This window comes from Nesoenas mayeri (assembly GCF_963082525.1).
Source record: "Nesoenas mayeri genome assembly, chromosome: 11".
Lineage (NCBI taxonomy): Eukaryota > Metazoa > Chordata > Aves > Columbiformes > Columbidae > Nesoenas > Nesoenas mayeri.
Window position 1 is genome coordinate 12741493 of NC_137563.1, and position 25828 is coordinate 12767320.

The following is a 25828-nucleotide window of genomic DNA, read 5'->3' on the forward strand; positions in this document are numbered from 1 at the left end:
CGCGGTGCTCTTTCAGAATACGGGGAAGTCTTGATTTCTTTAATTTGTGCTATACTATAATGGTGCTCAAACTATCGGTCTGAAAAACCAGGTCTGGTGTGGGCTGGGGGTGCAGGTCCCACAGGGTCACGCTGCCACTGGGGAACCAGCGGGGAAACACTTTGGGGAAGGGAAACCAAAAGCAGCAATAGTTTGGGGGTGACCTCTCAAAAATGATTGTGGTGCTATCATTTGACATTTTCAGCCTCTTAATGGTGTTGGCAGGCCAACACGAAACTCTTGACTTTTATTATTATTTTTATATGTATGAAGTGAGCATCTAGCATTCCACCAGTACAGACAACCCTTTGAATTAGGTTTTTTATTTTTCTTAAGGGACTTGAAGCTGGCAACCCATTCCTGTAATTTGCATTAAAATGTTTACACACTGAAGTTAAACAGCTGTAATTTAAGAAATTGAGACAGGGCAGAGGAATGAAGTATCAGCTTCAGTTACCCGCCGAGCTGCGGGCTCGCGGTGTGTGCGGCAGCTCCGCACCCTTGCCCTCTGTGCTGGCTGTCTGTGCCAAAGCCACTGCCCATGTCACTCCAGGGACGGTCAGGGACACCAAGGCACGAGTAAAATGACATGTTGGTTTGGAGCCCAACAGTGCATTCCCGTGCGGGTGCTTGTGAAGGATCCCAGTGGTGGGCAGCGCATCCCCCGCCACATCCTTCCCCCTGAGCAGCAAAGTGCTCACACACCGGGATTTCCGTATGCGATTACGGCATAGCAGTTTAATAGTTGGTTAAGGTGTTTTTCTATGTTCTTACAAGCTAAAGACCTTTTTCCTGCTTATATAGATTCACCTCTGTTAAGATTAGTTGATTCTTTTAACTAGAATATTTGATATTGTACGAGGAGCGGCACTCCGCCAGCACAGCCTGGTCCAGGGGTGTCGTATGTTAATCCCTCCCTGTCTTAGGGAGAATTTGCTGTTAAGTTGGTCCCCAGAGGAGACTCAGGAGCATTTAGGTAGGAATTCCTTTCTGTATGACTCTTTGGACTATAGAGGATGCCCAAAAACTGAGAGCCCCTGAAGGCAGCCCTGTGTGCAGCCAGGGCACAGGGAAGGGCCGAGCCCAGGGCGCGTTTCTGTGTCACCTGTGCTGTCGGGAACGACGTTCCACCCAGAATGGAGGAAATGTTGTATGTAAAACACAAGCCATGGCTTCACCATTTGTGGTTTATTCCTTTCCCATGCGGTGTAAATTTTTTATGTTTCGAATGGCTGTGTTCAGTCCTGTTTTCCTTCTCACCAGCACCATCCGTCCCGAGCTTTCATCCCGCTCCCAGGTTTTGCCAAGGGATGGCCTCGAAATGTGTTGGGGTTTAATGGCTATAGCTCTCGAGTGTGTTAAATTAAACAGTTACTGAAGGAAATGGAAGGGTTTCATATTTTCTCTTCCCCTTGGGGTATTTCAAGGGATTTTTCACTGAAAATGCAATTAAGTAGGGACAGTTTAGGCACTGGCAGCAGCAGGGGTGTGATTACCCTCTGCTGCGGCAGAAAGCAGCAAGCACTTTACATCTGAAGATCATTCCAGGCTGTTTGCAGCTGGGATTTGTGTGACCGAGACATGAGCTGGTCGATGGGTAAATGCTGGTGACTCGCAGGTCTGAAGGTTTCAGCCCCTGCATTGAGGTGACACCTGCTCCAGTTTTGCACATCGGTTCATCTCGGTGGTCACGCTGAGAACACACGTGTTCAACCGGAGCCCCCAGCAGGGCATTTCCCCCCATCCAAGAGAGCCCTGGCTGAGACCAGCGCAGACAGAAGAAAAGCCCAACATCACGCTTTTCAGCGCAGATCCAGGATGCGCGAGGTCCGGGATGCATTTGCTTTGTCATTCTAAGAGACTTTTGGTTCATTGCTTCAGAAAGAGCCCATTGAGGAGCAGCACTGCAGAGCGCACACGCTTCATTTGGCACAGAGCAAAGGGGGTTCCCCGCATTGTGAGCTGGGGCCACATGGGGGTCAGAGTCTCCCTGACCTTTGGCCGCTCGGGTTTACTTGGCCCATTTGGAAAACATTTGGTTTCTCTGTCAGAGGCGACAGGGAATGTTGTTCCTGCAGCCTGGTTGCCTCCCAGCACCAGCTGGACATCTGCACTGGTTAACTGGAGCCAAGGGCTGGTTTTTAAGGCAGGAATGTACATTTCTACAAATCTAGGCAAGCTCAATTACAACAGCAGCCATCCCAGAGCTATGACTCCTCTTTCAAATGAGTTGTTCTTAAAATGTTATATCATTCACACTTTTTTGGGGTGTGTGGCATAGACTGTACTTTCCTTGCAGGCAGCTGAGGCTGACAGAGACCTGCTGGCCCCTGGCTCTGCACATACGTGGAGAATAGATAAATACAGATATTTACACACATATGGGTTTATACTCAGCAAGAGCCCTCGCTGTCACCCCTGCTAGGACAGGGAATTGCGAAAGCAGATGTGTGATGTTCCACAAGGTGAGCTCATGGCTTTAACAACCAAAACCCAGAGCTTTCAGCAGCTCGTAAGGGAAGGAAGACCTGAAGGGAAGGGGAAGACAAAATTCTGAGTGATGGAAGAAGTCTAAAAAGATAAAACCCAACACAACCCGAATATAGAAAGTTACAAACAGAAATTGAGGCAAATAAAGCTTCGCAAGGACTAGAACTTGCCTTTCCAATAATTTTCTGGGAGCTCGCATTCAGCTCTGGATTGTAGCATTATCCGCTCCAGCTGTTCCCAGAGCCTAGTGCCCAAGCTGCCCTGGAAGCCGGGCTGAGTTGCTTTAGGAAATAAAAAGTGATGGTTCTGAACCTCCTTTTCCAGCTCCCTGCCCTGTGCCTCCAGCCCCCAAACACCCAGCACTGAGCTCTGACAGACACTTCTAAGGAGTTTTTTCCTATATTTTCCACAGAGGAAACAATAAACAATATATTTTTAAAAGAGGATTTCAGTTAAATTTCCTGAAACCTATTATAATCTCCAGCTGGTAATTAGCGAGCGGGGAAAGAATTGCTCACAGGTTTCACATGTCAGCTTTCGGACTGACAGATGATGAATACACAGAAGGCAGATTTGGAATGAGGGAAAACCCTTCATTCTTGAGAAACTGTTGATGAAGTTAATTTAAACAATAATTTGATTCTGTAGCAAATCAACCCTGAAGGGCAAGTTTAAAACGCTTGGCTGGTGTGTGGTTTGGTAGCTGAAGGGTGTTTGAGCAGCTCGGGATGCACAGGGGCTGCACGGGCAGGTTGGACAAAAGCAGAGACAGTTCAAGTTTGTCTTTGGTGCAAACACAGGGTGAACGAATCCCCTTAGCCAGGCCGCTTGCTCCTTCAGTGTAGTAGTTAAACCTGGTCAGTTGAGGACTTTCATTACAGGAATATTGGCTCAAATGAAAGACCTTTCCTCCCAGATTTTGCAGTTTTCCAGCCTGCAGCTGTGGCTCCCATTCAAGCCATCCTGACATGCATGAAACTGAACTTCCAAAGGACTTTTTTTCAAGACCAATTGTAAGTATAAAACCTCAGTGAAATAGTTGCTGTTTCTCTGTAGGCTTTCAGTTTGTGCTTTTGTTTTACAAACATCTGATTTTGGAACAGGTCAGCCGTGCAAACCATTGGCATCGAGGTGCCACCAGGGCTGGCCATGCTAAGCCCCGGGAAGGCACCAGGGTCCCCAACTCTTCTCCCACCTCCACCTGGGTCTTTTTGATAGCCACTTCTCCTCCCCCCTTGTCGGAGATAGGATTAAATTGACTGTGTCCCCACCGCATCCGTCAGCAGAGCTGGATCCAGCCCAGCTTGCTGGAGACAGATGGCAGGTGTGATTTCAGAAAAAAAATTGCAAGATGTGAGAGCTCCCTTTGAGCAGGCAATGAAAAATGTGGGAAAGAACTGAGCTAGTATCCAGCGGGAAGGTCGTGAAGAAGGCTTGTGACCATGAAAGGAGCCCGAGGCCAGTGGTGTTAAACCAGGGGAAGACTTTGAGACTCCTGCTTGCAGCATCGCAGGAAAACCTGCATGAGGATGGTGTTGGGACAGTAACCTGTAGCTCGTGTTGTGCTGTTGCTTCTATTTATTCACCGGGATCTCCTGAAAGCCTCTTCGAGAGGAGCCAGAGGCTTTTGGCTCCTGATTAGAAAAGAGACCTTGTGCCTCCCCTGTCACCTCCAGACGTTTCCAGAGCTGGAGACAGGAAGGAACTGAGAGCTTGTTAATTGGGAAGCAGCAGCATTTTATGGAGGAGGTTGTTTGTGTCTCTTATTAACAATAAGCCTTAAAACACTTCCGCAGCTTGAGAAGCAGCCGGGTTGCCCTGTCAGAGCACCTGCGTTCTGCAGTCTCTCAGATCTTACCCAAGTGCTCTGCTGCTGACCAGATGATCTCAGCTGGAACATTTTAATCCCCACGGAGCCAGAGGTGTCACCAGCCCCTCATCAGCTGCGGTGACTGGTGAGGGATGTGGTCCCGCCATGATCTGAGTACACAAGGAGGCAGCAAAGTCCAGACAGACCGGGAACAGCTCACACCACCCATCTGTGCCTCTTCAGCTCCTCTAGCCCTTGTGCTACACAGAAAAGTTTCACAAAAAATATCTATATGCTAATAATAGCTCTGTCTGTCTATGCAACATCCCTGTTGCCATCTGTAGTGACTAATAGTTACACCCCCGTGTAAAGTTTTGCAAACGAGCCCCATGGGCCATTGGCACAGCCCTGCTGCCATCGGGCAGGATGAGCCCTCGCGGTGTGAGCGGCAGGAAAGGAAGCAAACCGTCCCATTACCTCCCAGCTGACACCGTCCCTTCACCCCCAGCTGACACCTCGCTCGCAAGGGCTGGCAGCCCAGTGAGCTGGGATTGGAGACGTAATGGCAAATGTTGTGTCCTGGCTGGACAAACAGAAGCTGCTATAAATCCCTTTGCATGGCACAGGAGCAATGAGCATGAGCAGGGAGAGCCAAAAACCTGCAGAAACTGTCACGGCTCAGACCAGACGCTGTCACCATCAGCTCCTCCAGTGCCCTGCATGTCCCAGCCCCTCCAGCCCCCTGAGATGCCAGCCCGGTGCCAAAGCTGCGTGGGGAATGTGTGGACCAAGATCCCTGGGCAGGGATGCTCCTCACCCCGCGGACAGCGATTCCCAGTGGGAATGGCGCTGTGTGGCTGCTTGCTGCCCTCTGCAGTTGTTTCTCCTTATTGTAAATGCAAAATATTAATAATAGGAAGGGGCAACTTTAGTACTTGACAGCAAGTGAGGACAGGTGACACGTGCCTGTCTGCTTGGGTTTGGAGAAACATCATATGGTCCTCGGGCACCTCAAATCCTGCCCAGTGTGCCCCTCCTTGACCCATTCCTCCACTTGCAGGCTGACAGCACGACCTGCTCACTGGCTGTTTCTCTGCCACCACAATAAGGCTTCACCGCTGCAGGGCTTGGGAAATGTAAGTGAAATTTAATTGAAGCTGAGTATTGGAATGTAAGAAAGTAATTTTCCATACATGCTGGAACTGACACTTCTGCAGATGTGCAGTAACCTGTGGAAAAGGGGGATTGTTCTCTTGCCTGTCCTCCTGTTTTGTTTTTTGTTTGTTTGTTTGTTTTTAAGGTAACTTTGGCACTAAAAGTAGGAGATGAGCTCTTGTTGGCACAGCTGTGACACGTGTGCTATACTGTTTTACAACTGTCTTATAAGGAGAAACATTCCCCCCCCCCCCCCCCCCGGCTCTTTATAATTTGCAGCCCAGCTGAAGCCCATTCAATCATTTCATGCCTTCAGGAAAGCTTGATTATTAAAATGGCTCCAAATCTCTGAAATCTCAACAGCTGTTTGCACTGAACCCCAAGGATTTCTCACCATTTAACCAACTACAAACCCACCAGAGTCATCACTGTTCCACAGAGGAGCAGGTCCTTAAATCTCATGAAAAGCACAGGGCCACAAGGTTCTCAGGGATGTGGGTAGTGCCAGGATGGGTTAAGGGTTGGACTCCATGATCTTGAGGGTCTCTTCCAACCAAAATGATTCTGTGATTCTAAATATCTGCCTGATTCTTCAGGGAAAGGTAAATCTGTGGTCAGGTCCACATCTGCAGCAGAAACTACGCCCAGGGAGCCTCTCCAGTGAGAAAACACACGACAGCTGATGGCAGATTAATGAGGGAGCAGTGAAAAGAACCAGGACAGGGGAACCAGAGCAATGGAGGCTGTGGGATCCTCTCACCTTCCACATCGCAGGTGAGTCATAAGAAAAAAAGGATCAAACTGACAAGATCTTGTCCGCAGGAAAGATTTACCCTCAGGGTGACTACAATGAAAGCCTCCAGAATCAGAAACATGTGCTTAACAGGGAAACAATTGCAAGTATTTACCAGGAATAGTGTCCCAGTAAAAATCCACCTTGTTCTAGTCCATTCCCTTGGTTCCCAACTCTTTTTCTGAATTATTTTCAGCTTTAATGTGTTTATCAAAGATGAGAAAGTTGAATGAAATGTTTCCTTCTCTTACCAAAATCTAAATCTAAGCTTAAAGAGAAAAAAAAGGGAAATTTCTGAACTCAGAAAGCAGCGTTTCAGTACAAGAATTGGTTTTATTTTTACAGTGCAGTGATTGAAACAATGTAGAAATTTAACTTGCAAAACTGAATTTATATCACAATGTCCATCAGAAGGCAATACAGATGTGCTGTTTTGTTTTTAATCATAAAATATTTCTCTGGACACCAGAAATTACAAACTCTTAACACTATACACTTTATTTTAGAGAGTAGTTAATCATAATTTAAATCTATCTTATAAACAATTTCTTTTAAAAACCATGTGGAAGATAAAAAGAACTCAAGTATTCAACTCAAGGCCTTGATTATTTTTTTTTTTAAACAAAGATATTTTTAGAAATGTATCAAAATGACGAATCTGTGGTGATTACAGCTCCTAGTCGGGCTCCATGACACACTGCTCCACAATTTCGCGCAGGTTGGGATTCTCCATCGCAGCTGCTACTCTCTCTTTGTCATTGATTTGCTTGTTGACTGCAAAATATCACATGAAAAGTTGAGTCAGAAGCAGTTTGCAGTGTAACTTACACACAGGACAAATGCAAGAGAGATTTTCCAAAGCCAGTGAATATCCAGCTCAGAGACTGAGAAAACGTACAACAACACCACATTCTGTCAACTTTTATATTTTCTCTAGGTGGAAGATATTATTCGTGCAATATCAAAAACCGAAATTAGTACAATAGCTTATCAAGCACTGGACAGACAGACATTTAAGTTGCATGTCTGTGTGCCAGGCACAACAGAAGGACGACAAGCCCAGGAGAACATGAGGGTGTTTGGGAGTCAGTGCTCACAGGACAGAGAATTAACAGGGAGATGAAAGCTCAGTCACAAAAAACAACCATCAGAAACCAAGATTTGTGTTACTTTTCTGGTTTAGGAAAAGAATGTAAGATGCATTAATGACGTGTCTTAAAATCAAGTCTGACATTTGTGACAAATTAGCACTCTGAGTTCTCCAGGTTCAATTTCTTATAATTTTAATCCAAAGAACTTATTTTCCCCATACAAAGATATCTAATGCTTAAGAACCCAAAACCCTGGGACGTTTCTTGGACGAAGGTGTTCGCAGCTGGTTACAGCAGGGATTGGCTACAGCTTGGAAAGAATTTTGGTGTCCTCTACATTTTATATGTTTCTCAGTCAATGTTTAAAATATTTTTGTTATGATGGTGGTGTTAAGATAGTAAGGTCAACCAGTTAGAAAGTTCTTCATATTAATTATTCAGCAGCACAGTAGCAACTTCTTTTGTTATAAAGACAACACCTTCAAGAACTGTGAGGTTTTTAGTTTTAAAAAACAAACCAACAAGAAGCAAATGTTCACAGTACCAATACAGCTCCTGAAACAGCCTCATCTACAGTTTTCATTTTAAAGCTTTAACAGGGTATTCATTTCTGAAAAGGAGAGGAAGGGAAGAAAAGGGCTTTTCAAGGAACACAGAGCCAAGGGCTAAAGCTGCACTCACTCCTAAGCTCTACTTACTGTCTTCCTCTGTGGAATGTGTACCCTCAGAGATGTAGATTTCCAGCTAGAGGAGAGATTGTTCATGTTAGATGCATACATTAACAATTACATCTACACATTACAAGAAGAAAAAAATTGTACAATACCCATACAATGCATGTAATTCATACTTTTAAAAACGTTCACAGAGGGATGAATGACAAGAGCTGATCTTGGAATTCACTGCATCACAATCATAAGACAATCTCCTCCCAATCTTCTGAACTCTTCTAATAAACATGTTCTGGAGATTGTCCTGGCTGGGCGATGCCCACACAAGGCAGTGGAGCTGCCCTGGGCTGGTTTCTGACAGCGCGGTTCTGCAGCAGGGCTCGCTCGCAAGAGTCGGGCCGCTGGGACGACTCAGATATTCCAAAAGGTACAGTGGAGCCCATAACTATTAATATTTTATATTTATGATGCTTAGATATATTGAAACATTGTAGAAGGCCAAATTCATTTTCCCCAAGGCAAGAAGATGACTTTGACTCTTTGTAACCCCAGGTTTGAACACAGTCTCTCTTCCACCCAGCAAGAACCAAATGCGAGCTGGTGAGGAAAGCCCTGGCAGCACAGGGAAGCTCAGAACTGCAGTGACAACTGGGCTTTTTTAAAGGAAAGGAAGAAGCACAGTTATTCACAGCTCCCTCCGGGTGCTACACTGGCACATGACAAGCTTTAAAAACAGCCCATCCTCAACCCCAGCTTGGGAGTTACCCCATCCTGCAGTAAACACCCCGAGAGAACCTGGCAAGGATTCACAGAGGTTAAAGCAATTCCAGAACAGACACTTTACCTTATGTCGAAAAGGCAAACATCTCTGCAGTTTTATTCTTAAACAAAGGCCTGTTTAGACAAAACAGATGGGAGATTTTCTTGTAAAATTCAAGGTTTGAGGTACATTTTCAGAGAATCCATATTTAAGAATAAAAAACCACCAGTATAATTTACTATCTTCTCCTTTTGTATTCTGAGCAGCACAAACCACAGAGACTAAATAATCTGTGGTTTGACCCTTTGGGTGTAGCTGGTCAGTTAAGCTCATACCTGCCTTACAAGTTTAGGTGGTCTCTGGTCTCTGAACATCTAGAAACACTAAACACAGACAAATCCTCCATTTCCAGCTTTCTTCCACATCTCTGAAAGAGTGTCCTGGCTGCCACTGTGGCCTCATCTGTACTGAGAACAACACTTTGTTCAGTTTCTAACATTTATTAAAAACCAAATCCAACATAAATAACTTGAAGAACACAAGCCTGCAGTGACGTGGGGGCTATTCAAGCTCAAAACTTCACTGTTTAGTGTCTAACGTCCAGATGGAGCAGAGGAGGTTGTGGCTCATCTCTGGGAGCGAGATCCCAGTTTAAGATTTGACACGTGCATCATTGATCCTCAACCCACTGATATTCCAACAGGGTCAAACTAGGAATAAATTGTTATTGTTTGGCAGGCTGATGCTTTCCTAGCTATACTTTACGTTCTACCTAAAGCTACAAAGGCTGATTTGGGCATAAATACATTTACTTCTTCATTAAATTAAAGACTTCTTTTCCCTTAAATCTTTATAATAGACTGAGAAATTTTAGTATTGATATATAATGGTAAGAGTTTCTAATTTTGGTACACTTAAACAAATAATTCCAAAGATCTCAGACATGATTTTTCAGATGTGATCTCCCCATAAATAATAAGGAAGAAGCAAAACAAGTCAGTGTAGATTCTCATTCAACTTAATTGCTTTCAAACCCCTAACACTCTGGATTTTTTGTATTCTTGGATTGCATGTGGGGTTATTTGTACGTGTGTGGAGAATAGTCCACAAGGTAAGAGAAAGACAAGCGAAACAATCATGAAGTTTTAACTTTTTCTTTAATTTAAGAGCTTAAAAAATTTCAATTTAGCATTACTAAAATAATTTGGAGAATATCAAGAAGGAATTCTGTACAAGATTTGAGAGCTTCTCTTTGAAGAGTTTCCCTAACTCAACAAAAACAGAAGGATGTCCCCACATTTCTTCTGTTTTGTTAGTCTGCATTATGAGTAGGGTTCTCAAGATGAAATTCCTGGTCAAACTGCTAGCAAAGCAATTCTGAATTTTAGCTCAGTCTGATGTTATTCAGACAACCTAAAATTAACTTTATGCTCATTGTTACAGATTTAATGAAACGGAAATCTTACCGATGAGAGTAGCCAAAGAGCAATGAGGTACTGTTGGTGTAAACCTGATGATAACCAGATATTCATCTTCACCGATCTCTTGCACTTCAACACAGCTTTCCGTCACCACTTCCAGTTCTTCTAGAGTATTCGGTTTCTCCGGGTCCCGGATAGTACGGATTATATCTAAAGCAGAAGACAAGCGACCAACAATCAAGTAGCTATCCTGAAGTTAACAAAAAGTACTTTTATTAGAAACCACCTTCCCAGCATTGTTTCTTTTGCTCCTCTTCAGAAAAGGCAGAGCTGGAAATGTCAGTGACGCACTAGAAATCGAACCACGCCTGCTAAAGGGTAGGTATGACCTTCGGAACTAAAGGTCATGTAATATCAGCGTATCCAAAAGACACCCACTGATGCCGTATTTCAGACAGGTTTGCTTGCTTTTCAGGTTTTTCCAAATCCACCTTACTACCAAGACAAGCCAGGTTTCCTTCTCAGCTGCTTCTCTCCGCTTTCCAGCCCATGCCTCACAGGTAAGATTTTGAAGGCATCTTAAGGAAAGCCAATACAAAATAATGCACTAACTCATAATTATCTGTATCAGTAGGCACTTCCTTGGCTTGTAAAATGTGGGGAACAACTGGTTTTAACACACCTGCACAGAAAATTATAAGCAGCATTGCCTTTTCTAGAAGCAATCTCTTCGGGATTAGCTTAAGGAGATTTCATCATGCAGTGAAACACAATTACATCTATTGTTGCTTTTCCATAGAGCGAAAGGTTTTAGAGCGATATTCGAAAGCAACAATATTTGACTATAGTACAATGCACAAGAGAGTGTATGAATTCAGTAAGTTTCCCAAGGGCCTGAAAACACAAGTCTCTGCATCTCAAGGTGTTTGCTGAGTGATGTCGCAGAGAAGGAACCGCGATGGGGTCTCCAGCCTGTTCACATCTGTCAGGCATAACTTGGAGAGACACTTGTTTCGACAGCGAAAGCCAAACTGCAGAAGTTCCCAGCTGGCACCTTTCACTCACTTCTGCCTGGTATGGGGTTGTTGCCCCTTAGAAACACAAGTACAAGCATTTCTGCTGTAAATCAGGTAATTAAAGGGATACAGGTTTACATCAGTTACAACAACAACAAAAAGTTTTTAAAAAATAATGGGGAGGTATTTTTAGCTAGGTGTAGTGATTTTATTTTTAGTGTAGCCCTCCCAATAACTCTACTACCACAGCCAACTATTGCAAAAGCAAATGTGACCTCAGCCTTCACCACGGACAATGACTTCAGTCTGTCCCAGGTATGGACAGACCCTCTCAGATCCTCACTCCAGAGCTGCCTGGCTGCTCTTGGTGTGTTCCTGCCACGGGCAGGGACCACGGGCCCAGCACACAGGGCTCTGGTGTCACTCTGGTGTCGCTCTGGCCCTCCCAGGCAGGCAGAAAAGCGGCCAGCAGCAGTTCGGGTCTGTCTGGACTCTGTCTGCACAGACACACCCCGAAGTCCCTGGCCCTTGAGCAAGGAGACTCATGCTTGTGCAGCTGTGCAAGCTCTGGCAGCTGGCACTCACCTCCTCAGAGCTCTCACCCTCCTGCCAGTGCCGCTCTAATCACTCTCAGGATGCTCAAACCATAGAACAAAACTTGGGAAGAATGAGAGAACGGAGCCCCATCCCCTTATTTCCAGGGAAGGAGACAATTCTGAAGCCCCACCCTCTGTTTCTCTGTCTACACTATGATGCTGCTGAGTTACAAACCCAGAAAACACAGTTTGTTCTGTCTTCCCGAAGAACTGGTAACTGCCCCTCAATTGCATTGGGGATCATGAAGGTTACAAGCAAACAAACTGCCCAGCTTTATTAGAATATTTACCAGCAAACAGATTAGTAGCCTCATTTGTCAGACCACTAAAAAGTATTTTCACCTTTTTTCTGTTGTTCTGTCTCTAGTATCACTTTTTGCTTCCAGTCTTAGCAAACTGCTGAAGCCTAAGCCAAACAAACCTCAATGAAAACAGAACAACTACTTAAAGAAAACATTTTTGATCCTGCGACATCAAACCCCACTTGATTTTAAGCAGAGGAATTCTCACTGAAATGACTTTTGATGTTTTATTCATAAGATTAGAATAGTTCCATTGGAATAAACCTGTGACGACCTTCTTGTTCAACTGAAATGACTTTACATGTACATACAAGAGAAGTATCTTCACATACACATTTCCTTGTAATTTCTGATACAGTTCTTCCTCTATTTTTAAAATTTGTACTCCTTCCATGTGAAAAGGCCCAGTTAAACAGGAAATCAATTACTTCAAGCAGTGAGAGCAATACTAAAGTTGATTTATTTCAGCAGTATTTCATGGATGTCTCTGGCCTTTTCAATATAAATTTTACACAGGCACATGATTTAGTTCTGTAAAGATCATGCACAAGCTTAACCCTTTGGATGAACTGAAATCAACGGACTACTTATATGCTGAAGGTTCATAACCCAAATTATTACTTAGAACCACTGATGTTTTAAAGTATCTGTAATTCAACATTGCTCAAGTTTCAAAACTGACTGTTTCCTCTTTTGTTATTTTTAGATAAAGTGTCTCTTCTGTGCAGAGTGTTGCATAGAATTCTCATTCTACTTCTAATTGCCTACAAAATAACAGAACTTTGAAGCTTGGCACTGTTTTTGGGATCCTCCAAGATCCTCCATGCAGCATTTCCAGAGGTGAAATCCTCCCCGTTTTACAACAAGCCCAGTTGTTCCGTAACAGAAACGTCCATGTTGCTGGGCTGTCCGGCTGACCTGTCCGGAATTACTCGCCTTCCCAGGTGTGTCCGGCTCCTCTTGTGCCTCAGGTGATGAAACACCAGGTAAGTGTCACCAGGTAAGCCGCCCAGCCCTGCCCGCAGCTGGGAGCAGCGGCATCGGCCACGGCTCGAGCGGGACATGGCGACAGTTCCCCGGGGATCCCAGCGGTGACCGTGGGACACGCTGCATCCCAAGGTCACAGCATCCCCGTCTGCAGCCCTGGCCGGGGGCTGGGAGGGCCGGTCAGCACCCGGGGCTCGGCCCTTCCCCTTCCCTGAGCGCTCCTGGGCTCCCCAGCACCCCAAGGGTGACCGCGCACACCTGGCAGTGACTCCAGCTCCCACATAACCGCGACATCCGTCCTGTCCCGCACTCGGGGCAGCCGGCCCCTCGGGAGCCCCCGCTCACCCCAGGACACAGTTCCCTGCCCAGGGCCGGGCTCCCCCTCACACCCGGGGGCACAGAACCCGCCAGGGCCTCGCACAAGCCGCGCCCCACAGCCCCTCGCAGGCCGCTCACGACCCGTCATCCCGCGGCCCCTCAGCCAAGGCACGACCCTTGAACCCCCGACAGCCCCGCGACAGTCACCGTAAACCTCGAGCGCCTTGTCCTGCTCCATGGCCTGGCTCCGGGGGGCATGGCAGCCCCTACGCAGCCCGGAGTACCGCAGCACCCTGCTCAGCGTGTGCGACAGCAGCCCCAGCACCAGCGACATCCTCCCGCTCCGCCATGGGAGAGCGCGAACCGGGCCCTCGCGGCCACCGTCCGCCGCCACCGCCAGCGGGAAGTTCCTGGCGGGGCGGGGTCAGGCTGCTCATGGCCTATGGGCGGGGCTGTACTGTGGATGCTCCGCCCGGGGCGGGGGGGAGTGGGCGTGTTTATTCCTCAGTGTTGCCTGGGTGGCTTTTCCCGGGGGTCTCTCTGCGCTGCCCGGGCATGCTGAGCGGGTAGTCCGCGGGGGCTCAGCAAGCCCGGGCAGCGCTGTCGGCTCTGGGCAGAACCGCGACCCCAGGTACTGTGGTGAGCATGAAGGCCCCCGGCGGCAGTCGCCTACCTTGAGCTCACGGAGACTACAACTCCCGCCTCGCATTGCTCCACCGCCCGCCGGCCCTGGGCTGCGGTGCCTGCTGGGAGTTGTAGTCGCGCCACGGCATTGGCCAGCGCTGTCAGCTGATCCGAAGGAAGGGTTCCCCGTCCAAGATGGCGGCGAGCTGCTGCGGGGCCGGGGGCGGCGGCTCTGCCTGAGGAGAATGGCGGGAGCGAAGCGGGAGCTGCGCGTCCTCCTGGCCGCCCTCTCGGGGGAGGCGCGGGGCTCCCTGCGGGACGCGGCCCTGGTCCGGCTGAGCAGGGACCAGAACGCTCTGGGCAGCCTCCTGGTCCCTGGTGGGATCTACCTGGAGCCGCTGGTGCCGAGCGGAGGCGGCAGGGCCCGGGCCAGCGTCCTCCCGGGAGACTGGGCTGAGTAAGTGGCGAGGGGCGGGCAGGGGAGCCCGGGGAGGGGTCCCCGATGTCGCCCTACTGCGGTGAGGTCGGCGGGGGCTGGGGACCTTCAAACTCTGCCTTGCAATGGGGCACCCTCCGCTTAAATCCCGTTGCTGGAGAAGACGTTGATTTATATCTACCTACTTGTTTAGTTGTGGGTGTAATCATTGCTGTAGATCAAAGAAAAAGAAGAAAATTCGTCTGGTGTTGTCAGGTTGCTGGCTTAAAACTTCATAGTCCCCTGACTCCTTGACTTCCTTGTCTGCTGCGCAGGGGGAAGCTCTGGTGTGTGACATTCAGTGGTCACATGAGATGTTTTTATTTTGCTTTAGCAGCTTTTAGTGCTGAGTCAAACCACAGTCACATTGCATTTCTAAACGCCTGCAGTGTCAAGCAACACCAACACTGTTCCACTGCTGTGGTCTCATGTTTCACTCTGAGCTGTGTCCTCTGCCAGCTCCCCTCTCGCCTGGAGAGCGGCTGTGCAGAAACACCTGAAGACTTTCTCAGCCTGAGCGATGGGGAGGCCAAACATGTTGAGATGGACAATATGCTCTGCTTCTCCCCAGCCCATAGCGCTGCTGTTCCTCCTCTTAAAAGAAGTCCTGGAGCAGAGCATCGCTCATGTGGCACATGCCATGGATGACTAAAGGAAACAAACACACAAGGATAGAAAAACCTGTGCTCTTGAGAGGAAGAGGAGGGGGAATTCCTCAAGCACTGCCTTGCATTGCAATCTCTGCTAGGGATGAAATGTGTTCTAGTATTGGAAGGGGATGGCAGCAGAATCTTTACTGCAAACAATTCAAATTGTATTGTCCATCATTAGCTTGCTTCCAGAACTGTTCAGATTATGAAATGTGGAAAAAGAATAATGTCAATAAACATACTGAATGTTGTGTCTTTAGCTTCATGTGGGAGAAATCTGAAGATGATCTGCAAGCAGCCAAGACAAAAATACTGGCTCTTAATAAAAGCCATGAACTGTTTGTCTATGAAATCACTGTAGAAGATGGAAAATACAACCCGATTTCCCTGCACAGTTGTAAGGAAGACACACTTAAAAAGCTCCTTGAACTTAAAAACATTTGTGAGTAAATTTCCACGTGTTCCATATCTGAAATTATTACAAGTGTAATTCTGCTTCAGCTGGTGAAACAAAGTGAGGCCATAGGACTTAACACCAGGGAGGTGTCAAATACTGTCACACTGATTTAAAGCGATCAGTAGCAGTAATAATGAACTTGAAAAACAATAGAGATATTTCTGTATTCAAAGGTGACATTGTCAGGGAGAATTAAAACTGTTGCAGGGTAAGGTGTTTGGATGATACAAAGTTAAAAATAAACTCTAATAAAACATTAATGCAACCCTGCTACCTCGAACTTTCCATTTTGTATTGGAACTGATGGGAAGAAAGGGTAGAGTGAGGGCTTTTCACTGATCCTGTCAAGACTGCTCAAGTGTTGAACCTTGTGCAACCGCAGTGTGCAGTTAGTGTGCATGGTCTTTCCAGGACCTAGACTGCTGATGTTTTACATATTCGCAAGCAGTCTTCGTTGCTAAGAGATGGGTGTCTCTAAGATTGTAGTCTCTATTTTCAGTTCACTCTGAAATATTATTTTGTGATGATTTTTTGTGTTCTTCATAGTATTGTCCACTTTAAAACCCTGCACTGTTTTAGGAAACTGTTCTAAAATTAATGCTCCTGATGTAGAAAGTGAGATCTGAAACACATGCCACTCCCATCCTCAGTTCCAGCTTACATTAGATGGTAGCAGTGGCAAGGAATTTGAGCTGTAGTTTTCTTGAGATATCTTTACAAATCAAAAGTACCATACTGCTATAATCCTAAAATATCTTTAAATTTACAGGTCTGTCTTCAATTTTCTCTTTGAGGATATTGTCTTTTCGAAACAACAAATGCAAACTTCTGCTCAATAAGCTCGTTGTTGTGCATCTCACCTTTCCTGGACAGGACTCGCCCTTAGAGACGTGCGACTGCTTCACCCTTGATTTGCCACCACGAGTTTTGGACAGAATAACAGATACACACTTCTGCAGGGGGATCCTGTTTCTCTTAGATAGCTCTGGCTGGATTTGTATCCTTTGCAGCAGAAATTAACTCCCAGTGTAAATGAGCTGAAAGAACAAAGTAGTTTTTCTTTTCTGTCAAGGTTAAGCAGAAGTTTATTGAAAGAAATTCAGGCATCTGTTTTGAAGATGCTTTCAATGAAGGGGTTGTGTGGCAAAGTGGTTGTTAGTGTAGGAAAAAAATGCCACAGTCATATTAAATGTAGTTTTTCAGCCTGACACTGGAAATCTGTTTCACAACAGAGTAAAGGTTTTCAGTGGTTTTGATCTGCAGATCTGTGCATAACAGACTCACGTCCACTGTCACTAGTCTTGCTTTTCTTAATGAGATCCTTTAGAAATAACAAATACGCAGGGAATCCCAGCTTGCAAACCAGGTACCTGTCTCTGCGTTCCAAAGAACCGAAGGTCAGACCTGGCAGACTGTTTCACAAGCTGTTTGCTCAGCTTTAACCTGCTCTTTGTCAAAGCTTTCTGACACATATGTAGAAAAATGCAATAAAGACAGTTACTTTTTCCTCCTAATTTTATAACTGTCAATATATATCTGTCCCATTTCACTTCTAAGTAGAAATTAGCTCTTTTGAGATGGCGCAAGCTGTGAGTTTGTACAGCACCTTGCACAATTCACTTCTGATCCTACCTGGGCTTAGAACGCTCTTGTAAAACAAAAAATTCTGAATGTTTGGTTGTGCAGAGATTGGCTTGGACCACAAAGTTAGCAGAAACTCACCATTTTCCTGTCGCAGGGGAGTGATTTTAGGGTTCTGCTTGCTGCAGAACAATGCTTAGATTTTTTTAAAGAGAAGCGTGACCTTAAAGAGTTCAGTGGTGGGTTTGCTCTATTATTCACTGCATGGGGGAGATATACCAAACCAAACATCACATACCTTCTTTCCAGGCACGTGTATTCGTTCACAAAGCAAATCTCCAGGCGTCTTCCCTCCCTGAGGACTGTTTGCTCCAGGGGCTGTGTTTTGAAGCTCCGGAGGCAAACTCTGAGGTGACGCATATATCCATCACGATGCAAACGTTCAGGGTTCTTCTTCCTCTGATAACTGTTTGCTCCAGAGACTGCACTTAGAGCTCTGAAGGCAAAGTTTCAGGGGAGACCCGTAACCACATGCAAAGTCGACTTCCAGGAAACAAAATTTTCAGGAAAAATATTTAATGGAGTAAAATAGCAAGATGGCTGGCTCAAGCTGGGTACCTGTGCAGAGGTCCGCCCAAGCATAGAAAACTACAAACTTTTATATCTTTACAGACCATTCACACCCAGATTCAATCCAATAGCGAAATTTCACCACCAGGTCCCTTGCTGCCCATTGGACCCCTTTTCCCTGACTCCATGTGGCCCTTTGTTTTGTTCAGCTGTAGACATTGGTTTTGGTCCATATCTGTGAAGGTGTTGTGTTGTCTGGACAAATCCTTTCTTCTCAGCGAAGGGCAAAAATAGGGCCTGCTCTCCAGATGTCTGTGATGTCTCCACATTAGCCTTGGATCGTTGTTTTCCCAGTCAGTCCCATTTTTCCTTGCAAAATGCAAGTTAGACTTTATCTTGCAAGTGTTTAGTGTAGTCTATAGTTACTTTTGGTAAATACAAAATTTTATCAAATCTAGTCTACCAAGTAACATGAATCAAAGAGTACACTAAAAATCATACAACCTTATATCTCTAAATAATCCATTACACTCAGTATGCATCTACTTAAGCTAAATGACTAATATTAAACTTAAATTGGGCTCATCCACTGACCTCTGAGCAGTAAAACCATTACCATGCAGCTCCCTTATTTAGCAGGGAGAGCCCAAAGTAGGCCCATCCGGGCTGTTGTATCTATAGAATGAAGTGGTTGACTCGTAGTCAGATTGCATACAATAGGAAATGTCTGCACGAGACTCCCTGCGCACAGAAGCCACTGGCGTTCAGTGCGCTGTTCTGCTTCCCTATGGCTCTCCTGGAGGGAGTTCTTGGTCTTTACCCCCTCTGGAGCCTGGGCCAAACTGCTGCTGGTTTGGCTGGCAGGAGGGAGGGTCGAGTGTATCCGCCACACTTTCCCCTCTATAACTTCTTGTTTGTTGGATGACCTGAGGCCTGATGTTTTCTTTGACGCTGTTTAAAGACGTATTTGACTCTTTTGATGGTGCAAATCTGGCAAACATCAACGTAGTGCTCTGGCAGGCTGGGGACAGGAGCCCGGCTGTCACATCGCCACTCGCTGCTGTGACAGTGTCGCAAGATCTCCGTGTTGCTGTGGTCACCAGCTCTTCCAGCTGCGCCATCGCGGTGGATCTAAACATGTACTTCAGGTGTGTTTGCAGCAGAATTCTGAAAGGAACATTTTGAGTACAACTGACATTAAAAAGTGCCTAATCTGTGTCCTGTAATAGTTGAGATGCGGTCAGCTGGTTTTTTTTTAGTTCTGGCTCTGCAGTAGAGCAGAAATTTTATATTTGTTTAAAGATGGCATATTATTATTATCTGCTCCAATTTATGCTCTGTAGTTTAACAAATAGAAAAGCTTTGTATTGGACTTCCTATTTTTTTCTAGGAAGATTAGGGTACATGCTGTCAGTTAGTGCCAGTGGTGGCTGGTAGCACCTCTGAGAAATGCTGTAGGGTATGGGATTATTAAACTGTTCTGATACAGCTTTACTGATTTTGCTTGGTAAATTAGGACTAGGTTGTAATTTAGAGGTGTTGTCCACCTCAAAGGAAATAACATCGGGTTTTGATGGCTTACCTGGATACATTTTTATGAATTCTATTAATGTGAGAGAAAACACCTTCACTGGTAGCTCCTGGAGGAGTTGAACATGAAGGAAAAAAATTCTTAAGTCATCTGAGGGAGGTGAAGTTTAATATTGATTTCTTTACAGACAGTTCCCTGGGCATTTGCTCTGTAAGAAAGATCCTGAAAATCTGGTGGTGAAGCCTCCAGAGGGACTGGACGAGGATGACCTGGCCAGTTCTGACCGGAGCATGGAGCTGTTGGCACGGCCTTTCCGCACAGACAGGTACAAAAACAAAATACTTTTGCAAACAGGCTGGGGTTTGCCTCCTTTACATCGTTGATCAATAAACTACTGATTATTTTTTTTAGTTGTAGTTGTGGTGAATAAAATGAGCTCATTCATTCTGCTTTAAATATTTTGAATGTTAGAATGATGTTAGGAAATGGGTCAAGACAACTCTAAATATGCCACCAGACAGCTTCCAAGTAGTAATTCCTGTTTAGGGTGTTACCTTTAGTTTGAACCAGTATTGACAGATTTTTGTATTCCAAATACTTTACAGTTTATTGTGTGTTTAGCACAGGTAAGTGCACGTGGACTTCGAAATATTTTGTGTTCATATAAAACATTTTAACTGTGTTGTGGCCCTTAATATTAGAGGCATTAATACTGCTACTACTACTAATTATTATTATTATAACTTGATGTGAATATAATAAATACTCAATTCTAGAATTAATTTCATTCTACTTTTTTTAATTGACAAGGGCATTTTCTGTGAGGAAAATAAAATTTTCTATTAAAAATGCTCAGCTTCATGTACGTTATCAGCTAATGCAGCTGCAATCATTCAACTTGGCTGCAAACTATATTTAACTAGAAATGAGCAGGAGATGTTAAGGTTAAAATGCAAGAATGGATGGAATCTATAAGGTTAAAATGCATATTACTTACCTGAGGAAACTTTAAAAATTGTTTTAGCTGCATTGCCGGTATTGCAGGTAACTTCTTTCCCCCCAGGTCCTGGAAGGCACATTTGTCCTCACTGCGTGACACAGTAAGGAGAAGAAAACCAGGTTCTCCAGACTTGACAGATGACTTGAATTTACCTTGGTATCAGTTTTTTACCCATCTTGAAGTTCATGACCCTGAATTCTATGAAAATTCGGAGAAGCTGGTGGCTTTTGTTCCACGTGTTGTTACATGGGCCCCTTCCAAACGAGGACAAAGCTATGGTACAAACCTCAGCGATGCAGGACGACAATGGAAACAAATCCCCATGGCAGCACCACAAGAGGTGGTGAAACTGGAGTGTAAACTGGTAACCAGTGTTACCGCCCTGTTTGTCATGTTAACCAGCGACCAGGGACTGACTCTTGCTCTCTGGGATTTGGAGTCGCAAGATGTGACGCATTACCACTTTGGTAAAAATAGCGTTTATGTGGATTGCAGTGAAGAGGTGCCGTTATGTCTAATTCTGACAGGTGAGGTGGTTTTTGATATTATGTAATTGTTCTGATGTAGGCTTCTGCTAAAAGCTTTTTTTGTTTGTTTGTGGTCCTCTTCTTTCCTGACCACCTGGCTTTAATTATGGTTTGATTCTTTTATTCAGAGCGTGGTCTCTCCGTAGTTCTCTTTGGCTTAACTCAAGAAGAGTTTTTGAATAGATTGATGATCTATGGCAGCGCTGGCGTTGTAGACTCTGTTTGTCGTCTCAATGGATGGGAACAGTGTTCAATTCCAGTACATGCGCTAGAGGTAAAAAAATCTGTATCTTACAGGTAAAAAGATACTTCTTTAAAGTAATGAGTGCACTTTAGCAATGCTAATGGTGATTTTAGAAACAATTAAGAGCATGACTCAGTAACCTGGGGGCAAAAAGTAGTGGTTTAGTTATTAAATAAACAATAAAAACCCCAGGTAACCCAGATGAGTAACCCAAAAGAAAAAATACAGCAACAAAGTAAATGCACATTTAAAAAAAAGAATAGTTTTAAGCTAACCAGTGCTCAAAACTCCTTCTGTCCACCCCATTCAATCTGTTTGCAGGTGTGATCATGGGGAGGGAGCTCAGCTGCAGGTGTTTGGTAGAGCTCTTCTGGTTCTATTTAAAGAGTGTGATGGAAGGGGAGTTGGTGAGGGGAGTGGTGCAGCAATTTTCAGTTGCTGTAAGCATATTCAAAGTCCTGATTCTCACAGTATTTATTTTTATTTAAAATCAAATTCTTAATTAATAGTTAGATTAACATTTTGTCTCTGAAGATATGGGGCAGGGTTTCTGCAAAGCAGAAGGAGCATGGCGGGCACTGAACAGGTCACCTTGGTACTTCAGGCTACAGGTGTTTCACATTTAGTTTAAATTTCTTCTTTTTTTCTATGTGTATACTTTGTTACTGAGTATGAAGGAAAAATGCTAGCAGTAAGTGTACAAAATATATTTAATGCATGATTGTTCTATTGCATGTTTCTCTAGGCAGGTTTGGAAAATCGTCAACTAGACACAGTAGACTTGTTTTTAAAAAGCAAAGAAAGTCTTTTAGATCTGGCTGCCCCCTGCCCTGGAGCGGAGCAGTCTGCTGGTGGTGTGTCCCAGTCTTATCTCAAAAGTAAGTCAAATACTTTCAGCTATGTGGAGCTTTCCATTTTATTGTCTTTCTGTTAGTGGCTATGTGTAAAAGCAGATTGAATTGCCTGTACTTTTGTGCGTTTCGATGTTGTTATACTGCAACTTCTCTACTTCTGGAAAATATGAGAGAGATGGTGCATAGTATGTGGGGTTTTTTGTTGTGTTCTGGTATTGGCGTTTGTGTTATAAGCTTTTTTTATAAAAAGGCAAAGCATGTTACATATATCATTTGACACATTTTAGAAGATTTTTATAGCATATCTCTATGACTTTTAACTTAAATATTAAATGTATGTGATCAGTTATATGGTAGAATGCAGATGTTTTAACTTTTTTCTCTAAATATTGCAGATTTGGAAGAGCTGAGGCCAGCTTTAAACTTACTTTGTTCAGCAATCAGAGAAAATGATATGGACCCTCACTTTTCTGAGCAGCTGCTAAACCTCACATTGACTTTCCTTACCAAGCAACTTGAAGAAATTTTTGTGTATACAGAAGGTAAGATTACTCATTTGGAATTGTATGTAGTAATGTAATTTGTCATTGTTTAGGTGAGTAAGAACAAGTAATCTTTTAAATTAAAAGCCTGAATTTGCCTAGAATTGAAACAAAAAAAAAACAACACTAGAGTTAAGCGAATGAAAGATGTTATTTAAGGGGAAACACAATAAATTAATCTGAATCCAGAGTCTGTGTTAAGCCAGACAGTTCTGACCAGGCTCTCAGCTCAGGGCGCTGTGACTGGGATCATTTTGGGATGCACAGGACTGGCAGAACGGGGCTGTTGGGCCATTGCTAGATACTCAATGGTCATGCAGTTAAATGGCATGAGCTTATCGCTCAGCTGCTCCTTCTTTTCTCAGTGCCACCACTTAATATATTCTGGCACAAATATTTATGTGGCTGTGGAATGGAATAGACTAGTTTAAGAAACTGATACAGCTGAAAAAATAGCCTGCCAGGTTATTTTTTTTTATCTGGAGCACTTCCCAGTCTGATTTACTGTGTGGTGACACAGTGACATGTCCCAGCGTAACCCAAGGGGTGGCACAGGAGCAAGGAGCAGTGGCTGGAGGTGGCAGCACATGGTGGGTTATGCTGGCACTGCTGCCGAGATGCTGCTCATTCAACTACAGCCTAGAAGGTTACAAGAAGAGAGTCACAGCTGTGGAGTATTGAAATGCCAGAATTGCAGAGGACAGCTTTGTTCTGCTGGAGAACACTGTGGGGAGTCGGCTGACATACACTTGCTGCCCTGCTGTTTGGGTCTGAATTGGGTCTCAGAGCTGCTGCTTAGTCCGAGGACCAACATGTTATATGTGTTAAGCTGAACTGATTTCTTCCAGTAGTAAAGGTGCAGACTGTTAACTCTTATTCCTAATAATTTTTTTCCTACGTGGTCTTTATAGCCTTTGTTTCTTACTAAATGAACATTACATTTAGATGTCTCTGCATTTTAAATGGGATTTATCTGACTAATAGTCAGTTGGATTAATTAAAAAAAACCCCCGTTCCTGTAAACTTGTGTCTAAAGGAGAAAACATGTGGCTGAGGGCAGGGGGATGTCTCTGGAGCCCTCCAGGGCTGTGACTGTGCCCTGCGGTGCGCTGGGAGCGCTGGGCAGTGTCAGCTCTGCATGGTGAGGATGTGCTGGGAGCTGATGTGCTCCATCCTCACGGCTGCTCTGGTTATTAGTCAGAACGCAGTCAGCATTGCAAAGCATAAAAACGCTGTGGTGTTCTTTTCTGTTTAACTGATACCTTGGATGCTTTTGACAGAACCTGATGAATTCCTGCAGAAGGCTGCAGATATTTTAACTGATTACATTATTAAACTTAGAAAATTTCTGAGAAAGTATCCTCAACCACAAATAACCACAGGACATACAGGGAGAGATCATGAAGAAGACTTACCTGCATTAGAAGAAAGCCACATATGGGAAAAACTAACACCAGAGGTAAAAATGAGTAATCCTTTTTTTACTAATCTTATTAAATATATTTAAGGAAAATATTAATATGAAAATGTCTTTAACCTATTGGGGAAACAAGTCAATACAGGGATTATAAAGGTAGTAACACCGAACATTGATGGGATCAGTTTGTGCCATTTTTTTTCCCCTTTCAGGAAGTCATTGCTGAGGCCATCTTAAGCAACAAAATACCAGAGGCCCAGATCTTCTTCCAAATCCATCAACATCCTGCTCAGAATTTTCCAGAACTGATTCAGACAGGTTTGAACCTGGTCTATGACTGTCTTCTGAAGGATGATACCAGAGAGGCCTCAGAGCTTTTGAGAAATATGGTGAGAGGTGTTCAGTGAGCATGCTGATCATTTAATACTTTGCTATAATTAACAAAACAAATGCTAAGAGTATGGAGAGCATTTACCTGTCTAATGGATGTATTGATTTTACCATATACATGTATTACAGTGAAAATTAGCTTGTTTTAAAGAACTGCTTTGGTCCCTAGTGCCTTCAGAATGCTGAGGGTGCCTATTTAGGAGTGATTATTGACTGATGTCATGACCAGAAAAGTGCAAAGGTGATTCTGGCAAGTCAGGTGTTACAGGGTACATGTTTTATGTCCCCTTGCGCAGGTCACTGGGTTGTTATGACATCTCTAGTAAACAGTGAAGTGAATGTCACAAACATGCTTGTAAAGCTTGTGTGCTTTGGGAAGAAAGCAGGTGTGTTTATTTTATCAACCTACAGCTGCGTTTGTACAGTTTGCATACAATGAGTATCTTCTTTTTTGTTAGGGCTTTGATGTGAAGGAAGAATTCCGTAAAATATGTTTCTACACAGTTGATAAACGTGTACGAGATTTGTTGGTAAGTGTAGAAAAGGCTTTTTGTCTGGCTGATGTTCTCAGGTCTGAAGGCTGTGTGTGCTGAGAGAGAGCACTGGACTGAACACACTGTCAGAGTGGAACAGACAGGTTTTGTCCCTGCATCCTTGCAGCGTAGTTGCTGAAACACGTCACTGACATGCCTGTATTCTTTTGTACTTGAAGTTAACTTTAATATATTATGAGTAGATAAAAATTGTAATTGGAGGTAATACTTTAATTTGAATTAAAGGTGAAAGTTTTACAAGAAGAAAATTATTTTTCTGAAAAAGAGAAGAAAATGATAGACTTTGTGCATCAGGTTGAAAGCTTTTACTCGGAGTCCTTCCAAGAAAATAAAGAGATTCAGTCTCTTTCCAGGTAATGTGGGTTATCAGTTTTATTATTAATTAATAACGTTAATGGGATTTTTAAATATGCTGGCTTCTGTGTTCCGTGTGATTTACTGCACTAACAAATCCAGTCTTCTGTAATTTCATTAATTTCACACTGGTCTTCATTTGCAGAAATAAGGATCAGTGTGGGAACCGATTACTTTTCTCATTAATGTAACAATTGTTGTCGTGTTCTTTTGGGACTAAGTCATGACTTGGTGTAACAGAGGTCTTCTGTTCACGTCATCAGCACCATAAATGAAGTATTTTTAATAGCAAAGGATATTAAATATTAATGAAATACGTTCAGATGTAATGTTTGCTGTATTTTTGATATATGATATCCATAATATAGCAAACTAACTTAGAAAAATCATTTTACTACTAAATAATTGTAAAAAAAATTATGATACTGGTCACTTGCTATGTCAGTTTTGGAAAAATGACTCAATTCTTTGCCCATCTCTCTCACACACAAACTTCCAGCTGCAGTAAGTCCCTCTACCGCTTGCAGAACTCTCTTCAAAATGGACCAGCAAAATTTGTTGATCCTTTCATCATCTTCTGTTTGTTAGAATGTGGTTTGTTTTGTAGAA

General features: G+C 44.1%; 2 protein-coding genes across 6 annotated transcripts in view; one reads left to right on the plus strand and one right to left on the minus strand.

The window, feature by feature from the left end:
- Positions 1–6606: 6606 nt before the first annotated feature.
- On the minus strand, positions 6607–13894 carry CIAO2A (cytosolic iron-sulfur assembly component 2A). Its single transcript, XM_080351417.1, has 5 exons — positions 13657–13894; positions 10276–10440; positions 8894–8943; positions 8077–8122; positions 6607–7061 (listed from the first exon to the last, which is right to left on the minus strand). Exons 1-5 carry the CDS (start codon positions 13781–13783, stop codon positions 6964–6966), a joined length of 486 nt encoding a protein of 161 aa, XP_080207543.1. The 5' UTR covers positions 13784–13894; the 3' UTR covers positions 6607–6963.
- Positions 13895–14265: 371 nt separating this feature from the next.
- SPG11 (SPG11 vesicle trafficking associated, spatacsin) overlaps positions 14266–25828 on the plus strand; it is a 35613-nt gene continuing 24050 nt past the window's right edge. For 3 of the 5 annotated variants that reach the window (XM_080351309.1, XM_080351308.1, XM_080351307.1), the window contains exons 1-12: positions 14846–15640; positions 16425–16652; positions 18768–18954; positions 19525–19662; positions 20401–20864; positions 20993–21138; positions 21854–21986; positions 22358–22504; positions 23785–23963; positions 24134–24310; positions 24770–24841; positions 25091–25218. In XM_080351309.1, coding sequence (XP_080207435.1) covers positions 15175–15640; positions 16425–16652; positions 18768–18954; positions 19525–19662; positions 20401–20864; positions 20993–21138; positions 21854–21986; positions 22358–22504; positions 23785–23963; positions 24134–24310; positions 24770–24841; positions 25091–25218 — 2465 coding nt within the window. In that variant the 5' untranslated portion in view covers positions 14846–15174. Of the gene's footprint in view, positions 14531–14845; positions 15641–16424; positions 16653–18767; positions 18955–19524; positions 19663–20400; positions 20865–20992; positions 21139–21853; positions 21987–22357; positions 22505–23784; positions 23964–24133; positions 24311–24769; positions 24842–25090; positions 25219–25828 lie in introns of those variants that run through there. The other 2 variants (XM_080351310.1, XM_080351311.1) reach the window with 2 other exon arrangements.